This window comes from Salmo salar, chromosome 05 (genome assembly GCF_965601325.2).
Source record: "Salmo salar chromosome 05, fSalSal1, whole genome shotgun sequence".
Classification (NCBI taxonomy): Eukaryota; Metazoa; Chordata; class Actinopteri; order Salmoniformes; family Salmonidae; genus Salmo; species Salmo salar.
Window position 1 is genome coordinate 95,917,501 of NC_138295.1, and position 19,886 is coordinate 95,937,386.

A 19,886-nucleotide genomic window follows, 5' to 3' on the forward strand; every position below is an offset into this window, starting at 1 on the left:
CTTGAAGTGTTCATCTGACTGGAAGTGTGCATTTGACTGGAAGTGTGCATTTGACTTGAAGTGTTCATCTGACTGGAAGTGTTCATCTGACTGGAAGTGTGCATTTGACTGGAAGAGTACATTTGACTGGAAGTGTACATTTGACTGGAAGAGTGCATCTGACTGGAAGTGTGAATTTGACTGGAAGTGTACATTTGACTGGAAGAGTGCATCTGACTGGAAGTGTGAATTTGACTGGAAGTGTTCATCTGACTGGAAGTGTGCATTTGACTTGAAGTGTGCATTTGACTTGAAGAGTACATTTGACTGGAAGAGTACATTTGACTGGAAGTGTGCATCTGACTGGAAGAGTGCATCTGACTGGAAGTGTGCATCTGACTGGAAGTGTGCATTTGACTGGAAGTGTACATTTGACTGGAAGTGTTCAGAGACTATTACCTTTTTCTGCAGTCATTGTTACTCCAGTACCTTTACTGATGGGTGTGTGGTAGATCCTGCCTATTTGCCATAATGTGATAGATAACAAAAAATGCTGTAAAACACATGGAAAATCTAGTATTCAGTGCGTATCATATGAACCGGCGAACAACCAGTGAATAACAGCATCTACAGGCAGGAGTTGATCATGTCCACGCTCTAGATTATTCCTAAACTAAACAGAATAGCGAAAACACATCCTACAAAAGTGGAGAATCAATTGAACTAAAACACAAGTCTAATATTGGCCTACTTCCCACACTACCACTCCACCAGTTGGGACTTTCCAAAAAGTCATGATGTTTTAGCTGTCTCTGAATGTAGATGTCTTCAACAGACCTCAGGGAGCAACAAGGAGAGAGAGAGAGAGCAAGAGAGAGAGAGAGAGAGAGAGAGAGAGAGAGAGAGAGAGAGAGGAAGAGAGAGAGAGAGAGGAAGAGAGAGAGAGAGAGAGAGAGAGACAGAGAGGAAGAGAGGGAGAGAAAGAGAGAGAGGAAGAGAGGGAGAGAGAGAGAGCGAGAGAGGGAGAGAGAGAGGAAGAGAGAGAGGGAGAGAGAGGAAGAGAGAGAGGGAGAGAGAGAGGAAGAGAGGGAGAGAGAGAGAGAGAGAGAGGAAGAGAGGGAGAGAGAGAGGAAGAGAGAGAGGGAGAGAGGAAGAGAGAGAGGGAGAGAGAGAGAGAGAGAGAGAGAGAGGAAGAGAGAGAGGGAGAGAGAGGAAGAGAGAGAGAGGGAGAGAGAGAGGAAGAGAGAGAGAGAGAGGAAGAGAGGGAGAGAGAGAGAGAGGGAGAGAGAGAGAGAGAGAGAGACGGAGAGACAACACATCACATCATAACACATCATATTTACATTTACGTTTCCGTCATTTAGCAGACGCTCTTATCCAGAGCGACTTACAAATGAACAGATGAACGACTTACATAACACATCACATCATAACACATCACATCATAACACATCACATCATAACACATCACATCATAACACATCACATCATAACACATTCTAACACATCATAACACATCATAACACATCACATCATATCACATCACATCATATCACATCATAACACATCATATCACATCATAACACATCATAACACATCATATCACATCATAACATATCATAACACATCATAACACATCACATCATAACACATCATATCACATCATAACATATCATAACACATCACATCACATCAACACATCACATCACACCGACATGACTTAACACACCGACATCACATCATATTTACATTTACGTTTCCGTCATTTAGCAGACGCTCTTATCCAGAGCGACTTACAAATGAACAGATGAACGACTTACATAACACATCACATCATAACACATCATAACACATCACATCATAACACATCACATCATAACACATCATATCACATCATAACACATCATAACACATCATATCACATCATAACACATCATAACACATCACATCATATCACATCACATCATATCACATCATAACACATCATAACACATCATATCACATCATAACATATCATAACACATCATAACACATCACATCATAACACATCATATCACATCATAACATATCATAACACATCACATCACATCATAACACATCATAACACATCATATCACATCATAACACATCATAACACATCATAACAGATTATAACACATCATATCATAACACATCACATCATAACACATCATAACACATCATAACACATCATATCACATCACATCATGACACATCATAACACATCATAACACATCATAACACATCATAACACATCACATCATAACACATCATATCACATCACATCATAACACATCACATCATAACACATCATAACACATCATAACACATCACATCATAACACATCATAACACATCACATCATAACACATCATAACACATTATAACACATCATAACACATCATAACACATCACATCATAACACATCATAACACATCATAACACATCACATCATAACACATCATATCACATCACATCACATCATAACACATCACATCATAACACATCATAACACATCACATCAAAAGCACATCATAACACATCACATCATAACACATCATAACACATCATAACACATCACATCATAACACATCATAACACATCACATCATAACACATCATAACACATTATAACACATCATAACACATCATAACACATCACATCATAACACATCATAACACATCATAACACATCACATCATAACACATCATATCACATCACATCACATCATAACACATCACATCATAACACATCATAACACATCACATCATAACACATCATATCACATCACATCATAACACATCACATCATAACACATCATAACACATCACATCATAACACATCATAACACATCATAACACATCACATCATAACACATCATAACACATCATAACACATCATATCATAACACATCATAACACATCATAACACATCATAACACATCATAACACATCATAACACATCATATCATAACACATCATAACACATCACATTATAACACATCACATCATAACACATCACATCATATCACATCATAACACATCATAACACATCATAACACATCACATCATAACACATCATAACACATCATAACACATCACATCATAACACATCATATCATAACACATCATAACACATCATATCATAACACATCATAACACATCATATCATAACACATCATAACACATCATAACACATCATAACACATCATATCATAACACATCATAACACATCACATTATAACACATCACATCATAACACATCACATCATATCACATCATAACACATCATAACACATCATAACACATCATAACACATCACATTATAACACATCACATCATAACACATCACATCATATCACATCATAACACATCATAACACATCATAACACATCATAACACATCACATTATAACACATCACATCATAACACATCACATCATATCACATCATAACACATCATAACACATCATAACACATCATAACACATCATAACACATCATAACACATCACATCATAACACATCATAACACATCATAACACATCACATCATAACACATCATAACACATCATAACACATCATAACACATCATATCATAACACATCATAACACATCATAACACATCATAACACATCATATCATAACACATCATAACACATCATAACACATCATAACACATCATATCATAACACATCATAACACATCACATTATAACACATCACATCATAACACATCACATCATATCACATCATAACACATCATAACACATCACATCATAACACATCAACACATCATAACACATCATAACATAATGCCTTGCATTATACCTGGGAAGAAAATACTTCAATTTGCTTAACTTGCCATTGACTCAACCAGTGGATACCTCATGGTCATTGGCTAGACTTCCCCCAAGGCAAAATACTGTCCCACACAGCTACAAGGAAACCTCCAGAACAATACATTCATTTGACTTGGTGAAATTCATTTTTTTTGGGGGGACATAACTTGCTTACCACTTTTTTTTTGTCAGGGGAATTGACAGAAACTGAGCCTGGAGGAGTTCTGTGTTTTTATTTTTTATTTTTCCATATGATTATTTTAACTAAGTCATCAAGAAAGGGTTGTTGTGTCCAGGTCAAATGAAAAAGCTCTGATTCAGCAGTATAAAATGGTTAATGTATCTTCCAGCACAGGACATTTGCCCCCAGACACCCAGTGTGGGCGATAATGTTCCCTCCCTGGGTGATACGTGTTCCTTCCCTGGGTGGTTTTGTAATAGTGAAGAAGATAAACAAAGCCACGTGTTTCTCCACCGTTTCCAACAGGGGGAGGAGCTGAAGTGTTTACTTCCTGGTTTGTTCACTGGTGAATATAAAGGCCGCTGCGCAGTCACAATACCAGACAACACATCACCTTACTGAACACCAGACGGGAGATAAAAACTAACCTGTATCTTACAACATTTAACCTTCTGCAACATAAAGTCTGGAGCTGTCATTTTCTTTCGGCGCTGTTGATTTAAACAGTCCAGAATGCCTTTTCTTGGACAGGATTGGCGATCCCCCGGTCAGAGCTGGGTTAAAACTGAAGAGGGATGGAAAAACTTTTCTTCAGACGACAAAAACAGCAATGACTCAGACGTGAGGTCAGTATCGGGGTAACTGAATGTATTTTTCTAGTGTTTGTGCTTCCTGATACATGTTGTCTTGAGCAGCATCAACACCAGCTTAGTGACATTGAGGAAAACAACTGAAGTGCGCCATCAACTTATCCAAGGAGTTTTCCCATCAAATGCTCTGAGAGAGCGGTAGAGAGAGACACTTTTGTGTTTTATTATCTACTTCACTTGCTTTGGCAATGTTAACATATGTTTCCCATGGTAATAAAACCCATTGAGTTGAGAGATTGCGGCGGGGGACAGAGAAAGATAAAAAAAATATATACATATTGACAAGTTCACATCCAGTCCACCTCTAAAATAAGTGATAAATACATAAGTGATAAATACATAGGTTTCTATCACTTATGTGACGTTACTCACAATACAGTATTTGCTCTTGCTGTTAAACTATGGCTCAGCAGCAGATCTCTCTTGCTGTTATTGTGTGTTTGAGCCTGTGTTTCTACTCGTTAATCATTGTGCTATAAATAACTACTGTACAAGTGATGGGATTAGTAGACATCTGTTGGAATTACAGTGGATCCTGACTCCAGGCAGTTTGAAGCCAACTACATGCCTACCTATTGGGAAATCATAGTATCATCTCATATGAGCCATTTTTTTTAAAAAACGTTTCATACAATGATAAAATCAGCGTTTTTTTTTTTTAAGTACATAAGTTTAGCTTTTGTACACCAGACGTGTAACTGGGCGTATGGTCTGTCCCCCCAGCTATTGCTAACTGGGCGTATGGTCTGTCCCCCCCAGCTATTGCTAACTGGGCGTATGGTCTGTCCCCCCCAGCTATTGCTAACTGGGCGTATGGTCTGTCCCCCCCAGCTATTGCTAACTGGGCGTATGGTCTGTCCCCCCCAGCTATTGCTAACTGGGCGTATGGTCTGTCCCCCCCAGCTATTGCTAACTGGGCGTATGGTCTGTCCCCCCCAGCTATTGCTAACTGGGCGTATGGTCTGTCCCCCCCAGCTATTGCTAACTGGGCGTATGGTCTGTCCCCCCCAGCTATTGCTAACTGGGCGTATGGTCTGTCCCCCCCCAGCTATTGCTAACTGGGCGTATGGTCTGTCCCCCCCCAGCTATTGCTAACTGGGCGTATGGTCTGTCCCCCCCCAGCTATTGCTAACTGGGCGTATGGTCTGTCCCCCCCCAGCTATTGCTAACTGGGCGTATGGTCTGTCCCCCCCCAGCTATTGCTAACTGGGCGTATGGTCTGTCCCCCCCCAGCTATTGCTAACTGGGCGTATGGTCTGTCCCCCCCCAGCTATTGCTAACTGGGCGTATGGTCTGTCCCCCCCCAGCTATTGCTAACTGGGCGTATGGTCTGTCCCCCCCAGCTATTGCTAACTGGGCGTATGGTCTGTCCCCCCCAGCTATTGCTAACTGGGCGTATGGTCTGTCCCCCCCAGCTATTGCTAACTGGGCGTATGGTCTGTCCCCCCCAGCTATTGCTAACTGGGCGTATGGTCTGTCCCCCCCAGCTATTGCTAACTGGGCGTATGGTCTGTCTTCCAGCTATTGCTAACTGGGCGTATGGTCTGTCCCCCCCAGCTATTGCTAACTGGGCGTATGGTCTGTCCCCCCCAGCTATTGCTAACTGGGCGTATGGTCTGTCTTCCAGCTATTGCAAAACAGAGGACGAGTGCTTCCAGGAGAATCTGCTGCTGGCTATTACATACGACATGGCAGCTAAGAAGAGAAGGAAAGACTTCATGAACAACAACGCAAAGATTCCTTGTAAATTGAATCTACAGTTTTACAGTACTGGCCAATGACATAATAAAGCAATTGACACAGTAAATGGTCCTCTGCACTGTGATGCTCAGTTTGTATTTTTTTTTCATGGACGTCCTCAATAATCACACTCTCCTTTTTCCTACAGATTTCCACAAAGAGAAATGGATTTACGTCCACAAAGGAAGCACTAAAGAGGTAAGGAAGGACTCTTGTCTTTAAAAAAAAAAACATTTGTCATTGTAAACATATATAAACAGTTACGGTATACCCTGTTGCAGTGAAACCAGATACTAATACCTGATGGTGTAATTATCCCAGCGTCATGGTTACTGCACTCTGGGAGAAGCCTTCAACCGGCTGGACTTCTGCAGCGCCATCAAGGACAACAGGAGGTTCAACTACGTCGTCCGGGTGGGTTGACTTCTGTGTTGAATCATCATGAAGGGATTACTATGAGATGGGAACATAACTTTATTGTTCATCTGAGGATTACTATGAGATGGGAACATAACTTTATTGTCCATCTGAGGATTACTATGAGATGGGAACATAACTTTATTGTTCATCTGAGGATTACTATGAGATGGGAACATAACTTTATTGTCCTTCGGCGTCACCTTAGGAAAATGACAAATGTCACATTGTGCATTCATACTAATGTAGTGTTGAACATTTTAAAGGGTGTTACCACAGAGAGTAGGGGTTTTAACCTTTTTAAAGGGGTTAACCTCAGACACAGTACTGAGGGGTGTTTAAAAAGCTGGGTTATGTTCTGGGTGTGTAGGTCTCTTCCTCGCTCTCTTCTCTTCATTGCGTCATTTCTGTCTCTCTGCTGTCTCTCTCTCTCTGCTGTTTCTGTCTCTCTGCTGTCTCTCTCTCTCTGGGCCTTATCACTTCTCTCCAGACAAGAGGCTCTTTGGAGATATTCTCTTAACTTACAGCGGACTGTGACGGAGCGAGAGAGAGACTCTGAGGGAGAGATACTGTGTGTTTGCTTTGAACACATCTCTCTCTGTTGATTTTTAAAAGAGAACTAGATTATTCTGAACAGTAAGTACAGACGATCATCAGAATAGTATCTAGGTAACGGTAGTAGGGGCCGATATTGGTCTGGGATGTGTTGTCCAGGTTAGTGTACTACTGCTGCTGCTGCTGCATGGTATTAGTGAGGTTCTCGGTTACAAAGACCAGGTTTACCGCAGATCAGGGAAACAATCACTGCGTCCCAAATAGCACTGTATTCCCTATATAATGTAGTGCACTACTTTGTCCAGGACCCCAAATAGCACTCTATTCCCTATATAATGTAGTGCACTACTTTGTCCAGGACCTCAAATAGCACTGTATTCCCTATATAATGTAGTGCACTACTTTGTCCAGGACCCCAAATAGCACCGTATTCCCTATATAATATAGTGCACTACTTTTTCAGCAGGGCCCATAGGGTGACACAACAACGATCATGGAAACACAGCCACATGTTGATCTATTAGGCAATACTCTCTGGGTTAGTGGAAATGGAGACCGACAAAGCTACGTTGATGTTTAGTTAGTGTAGAGTGGTGGCTAAAAGTACACACACACACATACACAATGTCCTGACCTACTGCTGCCATTCCTCCACACACAGACACTTGTTGGGGCCGTGAAGGGGGGGGGTGGAGGGAGGGGAGAGGAGAGGGACACTTAGACACTTGAGGGAGGTGGAGGGGAGAGGAGAGGGACACTTAGACACTTGCGGGAGGTGGAGGGGAGAGGAGAGGGACACTTAGACACTTGAGGGAGGTGGAGGGGAGAGGAGAGGAGAGGGACACTTAGACACTTGAGGGAGGTGGAGGGGAGAGGAGAGGAGAGGGACACTTAGACACTTGAGGGAGGTGGAGGGAGGGGGAGAGGGACACTTAGACACTTGAGGGAGGTGGAGGGGAGAGGAGAGGAGAGGGACACTTAGACACTTGAGGGAGGTGGAGAGGGACACTTAGACACTTGAGGGAGGAGGAGAGGAGAGGGACACTTAGACACTTGAGGGAGGTGGGGGGGGAGAGGAGAGGGACACTTAGACACTTGAGGGAGGTGGAGAGGAGAGGGACACTTAGACACTTGAGGGAGGTGTAGGGGAGGGTAAAGCCTTTCGCGTGCTTCAGTTTGACTGGTGCCTAGCCGAACTCAATAAAAGACCTTCGCTTGAAAAACGAGGAAAAGGCTTCCATTTTGAGATGCTGTAGCCATTATACACTTCCTAAAAATGGTCAGAATTAATCGCAGATAACTTAATAAATCTTTCATTAATTATTATTATATATATATATGTTGTTATTTTAACCTCTCTTTTTCTCAATTATGATCTTGTCTCATCGCTGCGACACCCCTACGTGCTCGGGAGGCGAAGGTCGAGTCATGCGTCCTCCGAAATGTGACCCGCCAAACCGCACTTCACAACATCCGCTGCTTAACCCGGAAGCCAGCCGCACCAATGTTTTTCGGAGGAAACACCGTTCACCTGGCTACCGGAAGTCAGCCTGCAGGCGCCCGACCCGCCACAAGGAGTCGCTAGAGCGCGATAAGCCAAGTAAAGTCCCTCCCCCGGCCAAACCCTCCCCTAACCCGGACGATGCTGTGCCAATTGTGCGCCGTCCTATGGGACTCCCCGATCACGGCCGGTTGTGACACCGCCTGGGAACAAACCCGGGTCTGTAGTGATTCCTCTAGCGCTGCGATGCAGTGACTTAAACCGCTTCGTCGCTTGGGATCCGCCCCAGTCTGTCATTTCATTTTTACAGAGGAGATCTTAGTCGCACAATTTTTACAATCTAAACAAAGATGTTTGTTTCAATATTTTTCAAGTGGGGAAAAAAATGTGCATGAAAACGATTTTGCTCTTCGTTGAATGAAAACAAACCCTTCAACTGAAGAACTCCTACTGTTGACCAATCACTGGCGAAGGGGTGTAGACTGAGGCTACCGGACTGAGGCTACCGACTGACCGACTGAGGCTACCGACTGAGGCTTGCCTTGAGGAAAAATGTTCTGCACAAACAACCACAAAAAAACGAAGAACAAAAACGCCACTGAATGTGGTTTATATCTATATATCTATATATCTCAAACTGTTTGGGATGGGAAGCATGCGGACCCCTTAAGGGGCTGTTGTGTTGTTGGGTGCTGCTGACAATGGTCACATGTCCTGTCCAGAGTTGTGTAAGGACCAGTTTCTCCATGATGTCAGTAGCTGTGTGTTGTTGCATGCCACACATGCCACCCTGGCCTGGCCGTGGTGTGCACTGTGTTAGACTAGACACCCTGGCCTGGCCGTGGTGTACACTGTGTTAGACTAGACACCCTGGCCTGGCCGTGGTGTACACTGTGTTAGACTAGACACCCTGGCCTGGCCGTGGTGTACACTGTGTTGGACTAGACACCGTGGCTTGGCCGTGGTGTACACTGTGTTGGACAAGACACCCTGGCCTGGCCGTGGTGTACACAGTGTTAGACTAGACACCCTGCCCCAGCCAGGGCTTGGGCAACACGACCTGCCCCAGCCAGTGGGAACAGTGTTCTAGTGGCTTCTTTAAAGTGACAAGGATACTGTAGGCATGTAAACACTCAGGGAGACACACACACACACTCTCAAGCCCCTATAGGATTCATGCATAGATGTCCCTTTCAAGAATGTGTCTGTGTATCCACTGAGTCATGATGGGCTAGAGAGTTCTAGCCAGGTGCAGAGTTTCCAAACACCTCCTCCGTTCTGGAGGAGACCTGGAGACTCCTCCTCCTCCTCTGTTCCAACAGTCTGCTGATAGTTAGAGACCTGGAGACTCCTCCTCCTCCTCTGTTCCAACAGTCTGCTGATAGTTAGAGACCTGGAGACTCCTCCTCCTCCTCTGTTCCAACAGTCTGCTGATAGTTAGAGACCTGGAGACTCCTCCTCCTCCTCTGTTCCAACAGTCTGCTGATAGTTAGAGACCTGGAGACTCCTCCTCCTCCCCTGTTCCAACAGTCTGCTGATAGTTAGAGACCTGGAGACTCCTCCTCCTCCTCTGTTCCAACAGTCTGCTGATAGTTAGAGACCTGGAGACTCCTCCTCCTCCTCTGTTCCAACAGTCTGCTGATAGTTAGAGACCTGGAGACTCCTCCTCCTCCTCTGTTCCAACAGTCTGCTGATAGTTAGAGACCTGGAGACTCCTCCTCCTCCTCTGTTCCAACAGTCTGCTGATAGTTAGAGACCTGGAGACTCCTCCTCCTCCTCTGTTCCAACAGTCTGCTGATAGTTAGAGACCTGGAGACTCCTCCTCCTCCTCTGTTCCAACAGTCTGCTGATAGTTAGAGACCTGGAGACTCCTCCTCCTCCTCTGTTCCAACAGTCTGCTGATAGTTAGAGACCTGGAGACTCCTCCTCCTCCTCTGTTCCAACAGTCTGCTGATAGTTAGAGACCTGGAGACTCCTCCTCCTCCTCTGTTCCAACAGTCTGCTGATAGTTAGAGACCTGGAGACTCCTCCTCCTCCTCTGTTCCAACAGTCTGCTGATAGTTAGAGACCTGGAGACTCCTCCTCCTCCTCTGTTCCAACAGTCTGCTGATAGTTAGAGACCTGGAGACTCCTCCTCCTCCTCTGTTCCAACAGTCTGCTGATAGTTAGAGACCTGGAGACTCCTCCTCCTCCTCTGTTCCAACAGTCTGATAGTTAGAGACCTGGAGACTCCTCCTCCTCCTCCTCTGTTCCAACAGTCTGCTGATAGTTAGAGACCTGGAGACTCCTCCTCCTCCTCCTCTGTTCCAACAGTCTGCTGATAGTTAGAGACCTGGAGACTCCTCCTCTGTTCCAACAGTCTGATAGTTAGAGACCTGGAGACTCCTCCTCCTCCTCTGTTCCAACAGTCTGATAGTTAGAGACCTGGAGACTCCTCCTCCTCCTCTGTTCCAACAGTCTGATAGTTAGAGACCTGGAGACTCCTCCTCCTCCTCTGTTCCAACAGTCTGCTGATAGTTAGAGACCTGGAGACGACTCCTCCTCCTCTGTTCCAACAGTCTGATAGTTAGAGACCTGGAGACTCCTCCTCCTCCTCTGTTCCAACAGTCTGATAGTTAGAGACCTGGAGACTCCTCCTCCTCCTCTGTTCCAACAGTCTGATAGTTAGAGACCTGGAGACTCCTCCTCCTCCTCCGTTCCAACAGTCTGCTGATAGTTAGAGACCTGGAGATTGTTGTTTTGAAATGAGCCCCGTCTGTCTTTCTACACATACAGAGAGAGAAGCATAATAAGCAGTAAGTCATGGAGGAACAGCTTGAGTCCCAAATGGCACCCTATTCCCTTTGTAGTGCACTACTTTTGACCAGGGCCCATAGTGCACTACTTTTGACCAGGGCCCATAGTGCACTACTTTTGACCAGGGCCTTGCTATTAGTGACGCAGAGACAGAGAAGTATAGCAAACGGTAAGTAATGGAGGAACAGAGAGTCTGTGAGTCTGACAGTAGGCTTGCTGATATTTATGTCTGTTTTCTCTCTCTCTCTCTCTCTCTAGCTGCTGGAGCTCATTGCCAAGTCCCAGCTGCCGTCGCTCAGCGGAGTGGCTCAGAAAAATTACATGAACATCCTGGAGAGAGTGGTGCAGAAAGGTGAGCTCTCTTTCTGTTTCAAACTCAGTCTGTCTCCCCCCCCTCTCTATATCTCTTCATGACTTCCTAGTTTATTATTGTGTACCTGCATACTTCCTCTTATCATGCTCAAGAGACCAGGTCATGTAAATGTCATCAAAACCGATTGACCCATCATCTCGGTGACCGGCGTGTTTTTAATGGTAGAAGGTGTAATGATGCATGGTCGCTACATAATGGGGGTTCTCAGTGGAAATAATAATAAACAGTCAACACAGTCCTCTGTGGTCTGATTTTATAAACTAAATGTCTCTTCAGCTAAACAAAGGATCAGGTTGTTTAGGGAAATGTTATGAAATCCATTGGTAGATCTAGAACTGGTGGTGTAAATAGCACCGCCGAGGAGGCGCCGAACACCGTGTGTATTAACTGCATTGACACGTTTTTGTCCTTTTTTTTTTTTTTTTCAAATTAATAAATAACACATTCATGATGCAAAGTTCAGAAGTACACTTCCGTTTTGTCTTCCTGAGAGTTGCTTGAACATGTTTCTCTTGTCCTCTCCCTCCACAGTCCTGGATGACCAGCAGAATGTCCGTCCCATCAAGGAGCTCCTTCAGACCCTGTACGTGTCTCTGTGTGGTCTGGTGCAGGATATGGGGAAGTCTGTTCTGGTGGGAAACATCAACTGTTGGGTCCACCGCATGGAGAACATCCTGCAGTGGCAACAACAGCTGGACAACATTCAGATCAACAGGGTGAGTAGGACAGGCTCAGCTAGCTAGTTAGTTAGTTAGCTAGTTAGTTAGTTAGCTAGCTAGTTAGCTAGTTAGCATGGAGAACATCCTGCAGTGGCAACAACAGCTGGACAACATTCAGATCAACAGGGTGAGTAGGACAGGCTCAGCTAGTGAGCTAGTGAGCTAGTTAGCTAGTTAGCATGGAGAACATCCTATAGTGGCAACAACAGCTGGACAACATTCAGATCAACAGGGTGAGTAGGACAGGCTCAGCTAGTGAGCTAGTTAGCTAGTTAGCTAGTTAGCATGGAGAACATCCTATAGTGGCAACAACAGCTGGACAACATTCAGATCAACAGGGTGAGTAGGACAGGCTCAGCTAGTGAGCTAGTTAGCTAGTTAGCTAGTTAGCATGGAGAACATCCTATAGTGGCAACAACAGCTGGACAACATTCAGATCAACAGAGTGAGTAGGACAGGCTCAGCTAGTGAGCTAGTGAGCTAGTTAGCATGGAGAACATCCTATAGTGGCAACAACAGCTGGACAACATTCAGATCAACGGGGTTGAGCCCGACACTTTTACAGGATGAAAAGGAATCTGTCAAGGAAATGAAAGACTATATTAGAATGGGAGAAGACCACTCTGGTCCTGGAATGCTGCAGCCATTTCCACATTTCCACATTTCTCCTTCTTTGTTTTAGATCTGTGAGACCAGGTAGTTGGAAATCAGCCAATCACTGATATTGACACCCCCAGGACTAGAGATGCCTTCACCTTTTATTACAATGGATATAAGGAATATATTATTGCTGAAGGTAGAAAGGAAGCCAAACCAAGAGCTTCCCACCCTATGTAAGTCTCTGTCTCCCCCTCCTCCAGCCTGTGTCTAAGGGTATGACCCTAACAGACCTGCCTGCCAGCCTGCAGCTCAACATCATGGAGCGTCTGTCAGACGGCAGGGACCTGGTCAGTCTGGGACAGGTGACTCCAGACCTGGGACAACTCACTGAGGACAGGCTGCTGTGGAAGAGGCTCTGCCAGTACCACTTCACTGACAGACAGGTACAGACTTGTATTTATTTATATGTACATGCATGCATCATACACACACACACAGTCTTGTATAAATAACTTTGTGGGGACACAATTCAGTCCCATTCAAAATCGTATTAACCTTAACCCGAAACGCTAACCCTAGCTCCTAACCCTTAACCTAATTCTAACCTTAACCCTAAACCCCCTAGAAATAGTATTTGACCTTGTGGGGACTAATAAAATGTCCCCAGTTGGTCAAGTTGTTGTTATTATTCTTGTAAGGACTTCTGATCCCCACAAGGATAGTAAAACCGTAAACACACACAGCGCTTTTGGAGGATTCAGACCCTTTGACTTTTTCCACATTTTGTTACGTTACAGCCTTATTCTAAAAATGGATTTAAATCAGTTTTTACCCCCCTTAATCTACACACAATACCCCATAAGGATAAACATTTTGCACATTTTATTAAAAAAAATACAAACCGGAAATATCACATTACATAAGTATTCAGACCCTTTACTCAGTACTTTGTTGAAGCACTTTTGGCAGCGATTACAGCCTTGAGTCTTCTTGGGTATGACGCTACAAGCTTGGCACACCTGTATTTGGGGAGTTTCTTCTCTGCAGATCCTCTCAAGCTCTGTCAGGTTAATGGGGAGCATCGCTGCACAGGTATTTTCAGGTCTCTCCAGAGATGTTCGATCGGGCTCAAGTCCGGGCTCTGGCTGGGCCACTCAAGGACATTCAGAGACTTCTCCCAAAGCCACTCCTGCATTGTCTTGGCTGTCTGTTTAGGGTCGTTGTCCTGTTGGAAGGTGAACCTTCGCCCCAGTCTGAGGTCCTGAGCGCTCTTGAGCAGGTTTTCATCAAGGATCTCTCTGTACTTTGCTCTGTTCTTCCTGACTAGTCTCCCAGTCCCTGCTGCTGAAAAACATCCCCACAGCATGATGCTGCCACTGACATGCTTCACCGTAGGGATGGTGCCAGGTTTCCTCCAGATGTGACGCTTGACATTCAGGTCAAAGAGTTCGATCTTGGTTTCATCAGACCACAGAATCTTGTTTCTCATGGTCAGAGTCCTTTAGGTGCCTTTTGGCAAACTCCAAGCGGACTGTCATGTGCCTTTTACTGAGGAATGGCTTCCGTCTGGCCACCCTACCATAAAGGCCTGATTGGTGGACTGCTGCAGAGATGGTTGTCCATCTGGATGGTTCTCCCATCTCCACAGATGAACTCTGGAGCTCTGTCAGTGACCACCGGGTTCTTGGTCACCTCCCTGACCAAGGTCCTTCTCCCCTGATTGCTCAGTTTGGCCAGGTTGCCAGATCAAGGAAGAGTCTTTGTGGTTCCAAACTTCTTCCAATTAAGAATGGAGGCCACTGTGTTTTTGGGGACCTTCAATGCTGCAGAAATGTTTTTGTACCCTTCCCCAGATCTGTACCTCTACATAATCCTGTCTCGGATCTCTACGTACATTTCCTTCGACCTCATGGCTTGGTTTTTGATCTGACATGCACTGTCAACTGTGGGACCTTATATAGACAGGTGTGTGCCTTTCCAAATCATGTCCAATCAATTTAATTTACCACAAGTGGACTCCAATCAAGTTGTAGAAACATCTCAAGGATGATCAATGGAAACAGGATGCACCTGAGCTCAATTTCAAGTCTCATAGCAAAGAGTCTGAATAATTATGTAAATAAGATATTCGTTTTTAATTTCTAATTCATTTGCATAAATATCGAAAACCTGTTTTCGCTTTGTCATTGTTGAGTATTGTATGTAGATTGAGGATATATATATTTTTTTAATCCAATTTTACAATAAGGCTGTAACGTAACAAAATGTAGAACAACTCAAGGGGCCCCAAAAAAAAATTCTGAATTGCACTGTACCTCCGCACACCCTCACGTCTCTTCACATGCGTTCATGGACAGTTTGGGTTTTCATGGTCTAATAGAATAAATGGATACCAGCTTCACCTGACTGTTATGACGCCTCATTGAACCCAGCTCTGCACCACACATAGTTAATGAATGGATCTCTCTCCTTTTTTTTGTTGTTGCAGTGCATATCTCAAAAGCTGCAAGCATTTGACAAACAGGACAACACCTCTGATCTGCCACTCAAAAGGCCATGGAGTAAAAAAAAATGAATCAAGGTTGTGTGTGTTCTCTGTGCAGATCCGTAAGCGTCTGATGGTGTCAGACAAGGGCCAGTTGGAGTGGAAGAAGATGTACTTTAAGCTGTGTCGCTGCTACCCTGTCAGAGAGCAATACAGTGAAACCCTGCACTTCTGTACACACTGCCACATCCTCTTCTGGAAGGTAGCGTTGGGAACACTTCAAAATCTCTCATTCCATCATCACTCTCTCTTTCGCTCTCTTTCTCGTGTGCTCTCTCTCTCTCAATTCATATACAAGTAACACTTTTCTTATTACATAGTAATTAGAGAAAGTTATTTGTTTCTTTAGAATTAATTTACTATACTAAATTCTCTGTCTCTCTGTGTGGTTTCAGGATACAAACCACCCTTGCACAGCCAACAACACAGAGAGCTGCTGTAAGCCTGTTTCTCCACAAGGCTTTATCACCCTCTTCAAGTTCTGAGAGCCACACAGAGCCTGAGTGACTTTTGTACATACAGAACTGTTTATAGTGCAATCGATGGATTCAAACAGGCCCTTAGTATGTGTATAGGGGTGATGGTGCATTTGATTCCTGGTCACCATGACACTGGGGAGAGGAAGCAGTGGGGAAATGATGCAATCAAATTCTTGGACGGGAGAGCTGAGGATTCTGTGAGCTGGAGTTCTACAGCTAAGTGAACTTGACAAACTGATCAAAGAGGTGGAACAAGAAGAGGGGGATGAGATGGAACAGAGTACTCTGAAGTTTATTAAATAAGTTTGGTCCTTAAAATTATTATTTTTTTTTTATTTCAAATTAAATGCACTTCTCTTCCTGAGTGCAGTTGTGGCATGGCTACCGTAACAGCATACTAAGTTTAAACATTTTCCAGAAAGGAAATAATTTGCTAAAGTGAATTTGTTTAGTTTTAAATAGGGCTGTCAAACGATTAAAATAGTTAATAGCATTAGTAATATTTTTTTTTATTTGATCAAATTTGGCCCATTTCCCCCCCCCCCCCCATTTTAAAAAGCAGTGCATTGAGTTATAGGCATACTATGTTTGGATTGTAAGGGAAAGAGACAAAATAATCTATCAGTGTTTTTAATGGCATTTAAACTAATAACAGCACAAAAGTCACTGCTAACATAGATGTTAACGCTCCCAATGTTTCAGTAGGCCTTCTCCCTCTTATCAATGTTTCAGTAGGTCTACTCCCTATTATCAATGTTTCAGTAGGCCTACTCCCTCTTATCAATGTTTCAGTAGGTCTACTCCCTATTATCAATGTTTCAGTAGGCCTACTCCCTCTTATCAATGTTTCAGTAGGTCTACTCCCTCTTATCAATGTTTCAGTAGGTCTACTCCCTATTATCAATGTTTCAGTAGGTCTACTCCCTCTTATCAATGTTTCAGTAGGCCTACTCCCTCTTATCAATGTTTCAGTAGGTCTACTCCCTCTTATCAATGTTTCAGTAGGTCTACTCCCTATTATCAATGTTTCAGTAGGTCTACTCCCTCTTATCAATGTTTCAGTAGGCCTTCTCCCTCTTATCAATGTTTCAGTAGGCCTTCTCCCTCTTATCAATGTTTCAGTAGGCCTACTCCCTCTTATCAATGTTTCAGTAGGCCTACTCCCTCTTATCAATGTTTCAGTAGGCCTTCTCCCTCTTATCAATGTTTCAGTAGGCCTTCTCCCTCTTATCAATGTTTCAGTAGGCTTTATCAATGTTTCAGTAGGCCTTATCAATGTTTCAGTAGGCCTTCTCCCTCTTATCAATGTTTCAGTAGGCTTTATCAATGTTTCAGTAGGCCTTCTCCCTCTTATCAATGTTTCAGTAGGCCTACTCCCTCTTATCAATGTTTCAGTAGGCCTTCTCCCTCTTTATCAATGTTTCAGTAGGCCTTCTCCCTCTTATCAATGTTTCAGTAGGCCTTCTCCCTCTTATCAATGTTTCAGTAGGCCTTCTCCCTCTTATCAATGTTTCAGTAGGCCTACTCCCTCTTATCAATGTTTCAGTAGGCCTTCTCCCTCTTATCAATGTTCTTGAAGTTTAACACTTCCTCATTTGCCACACACTCAAGTACTGAAAGCTTCAGGCGTTCTCAATGAGTGTTTTTCTGATTGGAGTGTTGACTATAAGGAAAATAGAACTGTATCCATGGAGACAACGAGCTTTTTAAACCTGTCCAATGTTATGACTTCTACAGAATACATTAACAACCGATCAGCCAGGCCTGAGGTCATGTCAGATATAATACAAGGTATTAGATGTAGCCTAGGATACTGATCCATGTTCTTCAACATCAACTAGTCACAAACTGCTAATAGAATTGGGATACTTTTCTGAACTTAACCTGAAAAACTAAAATAGTAACGTTAGGTGAATGGATTTCCTGTTTTTGATTAAAATCATTGTGGGAAGTTAGCTAACTAGTTGACTCAAGATACAATCAGGCGTGGCATTGTAAACATTTAGTTTGGTTGGCTGGCTAGCTAGCGTTAGCATAACTAGCTAACTGCTTTTGTACAAATGATGTTCTTGCTGTTACCTAAAGAAACGCCTGGGAATGTGTTTATGGTTGAACTTCATGTCAGTTTTCCAGTTTAACTGTTGTTGAAAGCTGTGCGCGTAGTGCACCACAAGAGGCCGACAGCGCTACTGAGACCGAGGTCACACGGACTGAGAGGGTGACCGGGCACAGAGCGTGTTGTGTGTTGCGCTTAAAACGGTCCGTGTGGAAACGGGCGCTCAAAAAGGGTCCGTGTGATGAAGAAATGGAGACATGATTAACGGTGTCCAATTTTGTTTTTAAGGAATTACAAATGTCACGCGTTATTAACGAGTTAACTTTGACAGCCCCAAGTTTTAAAACATAATGGGTTTCATTTTCAAATAGAAAAAGGTAGGGAAATATATTAAGTGATTTGAAGTTTGAAATTAGTTTGGCTCAATTTCAAGGACAAAACAAATTTCAAGTTTTATGTGTTTAACGTTTTTGGAAACGTTAGACTTTTTTGATAACCTGGGAAAGTGGAGAGAGAAATCCGGCCTTAGCTTTGGCACATTTTGGGAGAGTGTTATTTTATTTGTACTAAGGTGTTTTTCACCAAAGTTGACTGGTTTGATATTCTTTATGTTGACTGCATATATTTTCTAAACACAACCCTCCCCTTTTTTTCACTTTTATATATTTGATATTTACAAAGGTTTTTGTATGAATTGGTTGTATTTTGCTTGTGTGTAGTCACTAGCTGCTAATGCTTTACCAACGATATTACAAACACACTGAATAATAATAGATATGGTGTTGTGCCCAAGAGCAGCTGGTTAAGAACAAAAGTGGGATGTTTTCAGATTCTTGTGTTTTAACTTTTTAATCTAGGAGACATTTATTTACAAGAAGAAATGACATGGTACTGAAGGAGCAGCTTTGAAAACCAATATATTTTAAAAGCTTGAAGGACTTTTTTTTTTTATGATTCAAAACATGTTTATTTATGGCTTCCTGCATGATGCTGTTTTAATTTTTTTATACCCAGATGTTTTTTTCTTTTCTAAATGATTTGTCTGTCTGACATAGTGAATAACCTGTTTTGATGGGAATAGGAAGCATGATGGAACTACTTGTTGAGTGGTTTAATCTTGTATCCGTCTGCGTCCCAAATGGGACCCACCCCCCCCCCCCACCACCATATAGTGCACTATATGAGCCCTGGTCAAAAGTATTAGCATTCCATTTGGGACGTAGACTTTGACCCCTATTCACACTGCCTAGGCAGTAGAGTAATGTCCAATACATGTCATGTTTCTGTTCAATAAATAAACTGAAAATACTTCCAATTTTTTTGGTTTTAGCTGTTTCCATGAATATTTAGTAATTTGTCCACTGTTATTGGAATATGAATTAAATGTACTAATGAAAATATTCTAGCTGTGATGATCATCCCAAGGTTTATTTTAACTAGT

General features: G+C 43.2%; 1 protein-coding gene across 3 annotated transcripts; it reads left to right on the top strand.

Annotated features, from left to right (window-relative positions):
• Positions 1 to 4,340: 4,340 nt before the first annotated feature.
• On the top strand, positions 4,341 to 19,760 carry LOC123732452 (F-box only protein 32). 3 transcript variants are annotated; one of them, XR_014392487.1, is made up of 10 exons: positions 4,341 to 4,640; positions 6,292 to 6,407; positions 6,553 to 6,602; positions 6,726 to 6,818; positions 11,932 to 12,025; positions 12,578 to 12,762; positions 13,626 to 13,808; positions 15,969 to 16,112; positions 16,306 to 17,676; positions 17,939 to 19,760. XR_014392487.1 is itself a non-coding variant. In XM_082976016.1 (9 exons), the coding sequence occupies exons 1-9, from the start codon at positions 4,528 to 4,530 to the stop codon at positions 16,393 to 16,395; spliced, it is 1,068 nt and encodes a 355-aa protein (XP_082832142.1). In that variant the 5' UTR covers positions 4,341 to 4,527; the 3' UTR covers positions 16,396 to 19,760. The 3 variants fall into 3 exon arrangements, 2 of the variants coding, with proteins under 2 accessions (XP_082832142.1, XP_082832143.1); XM_082976016.1 differs by having other exon boundaries at positions 16,306 to 19,760; XM_082976017.1 differs by lacking the exon at positions 6,292 to 6,407 and having other exon boundaries at positions 4,347 to 4,640; positions 16,306 to 19,760.
• Positions 19,761 to 19,886: the final 126 nt, after the last annotated feature.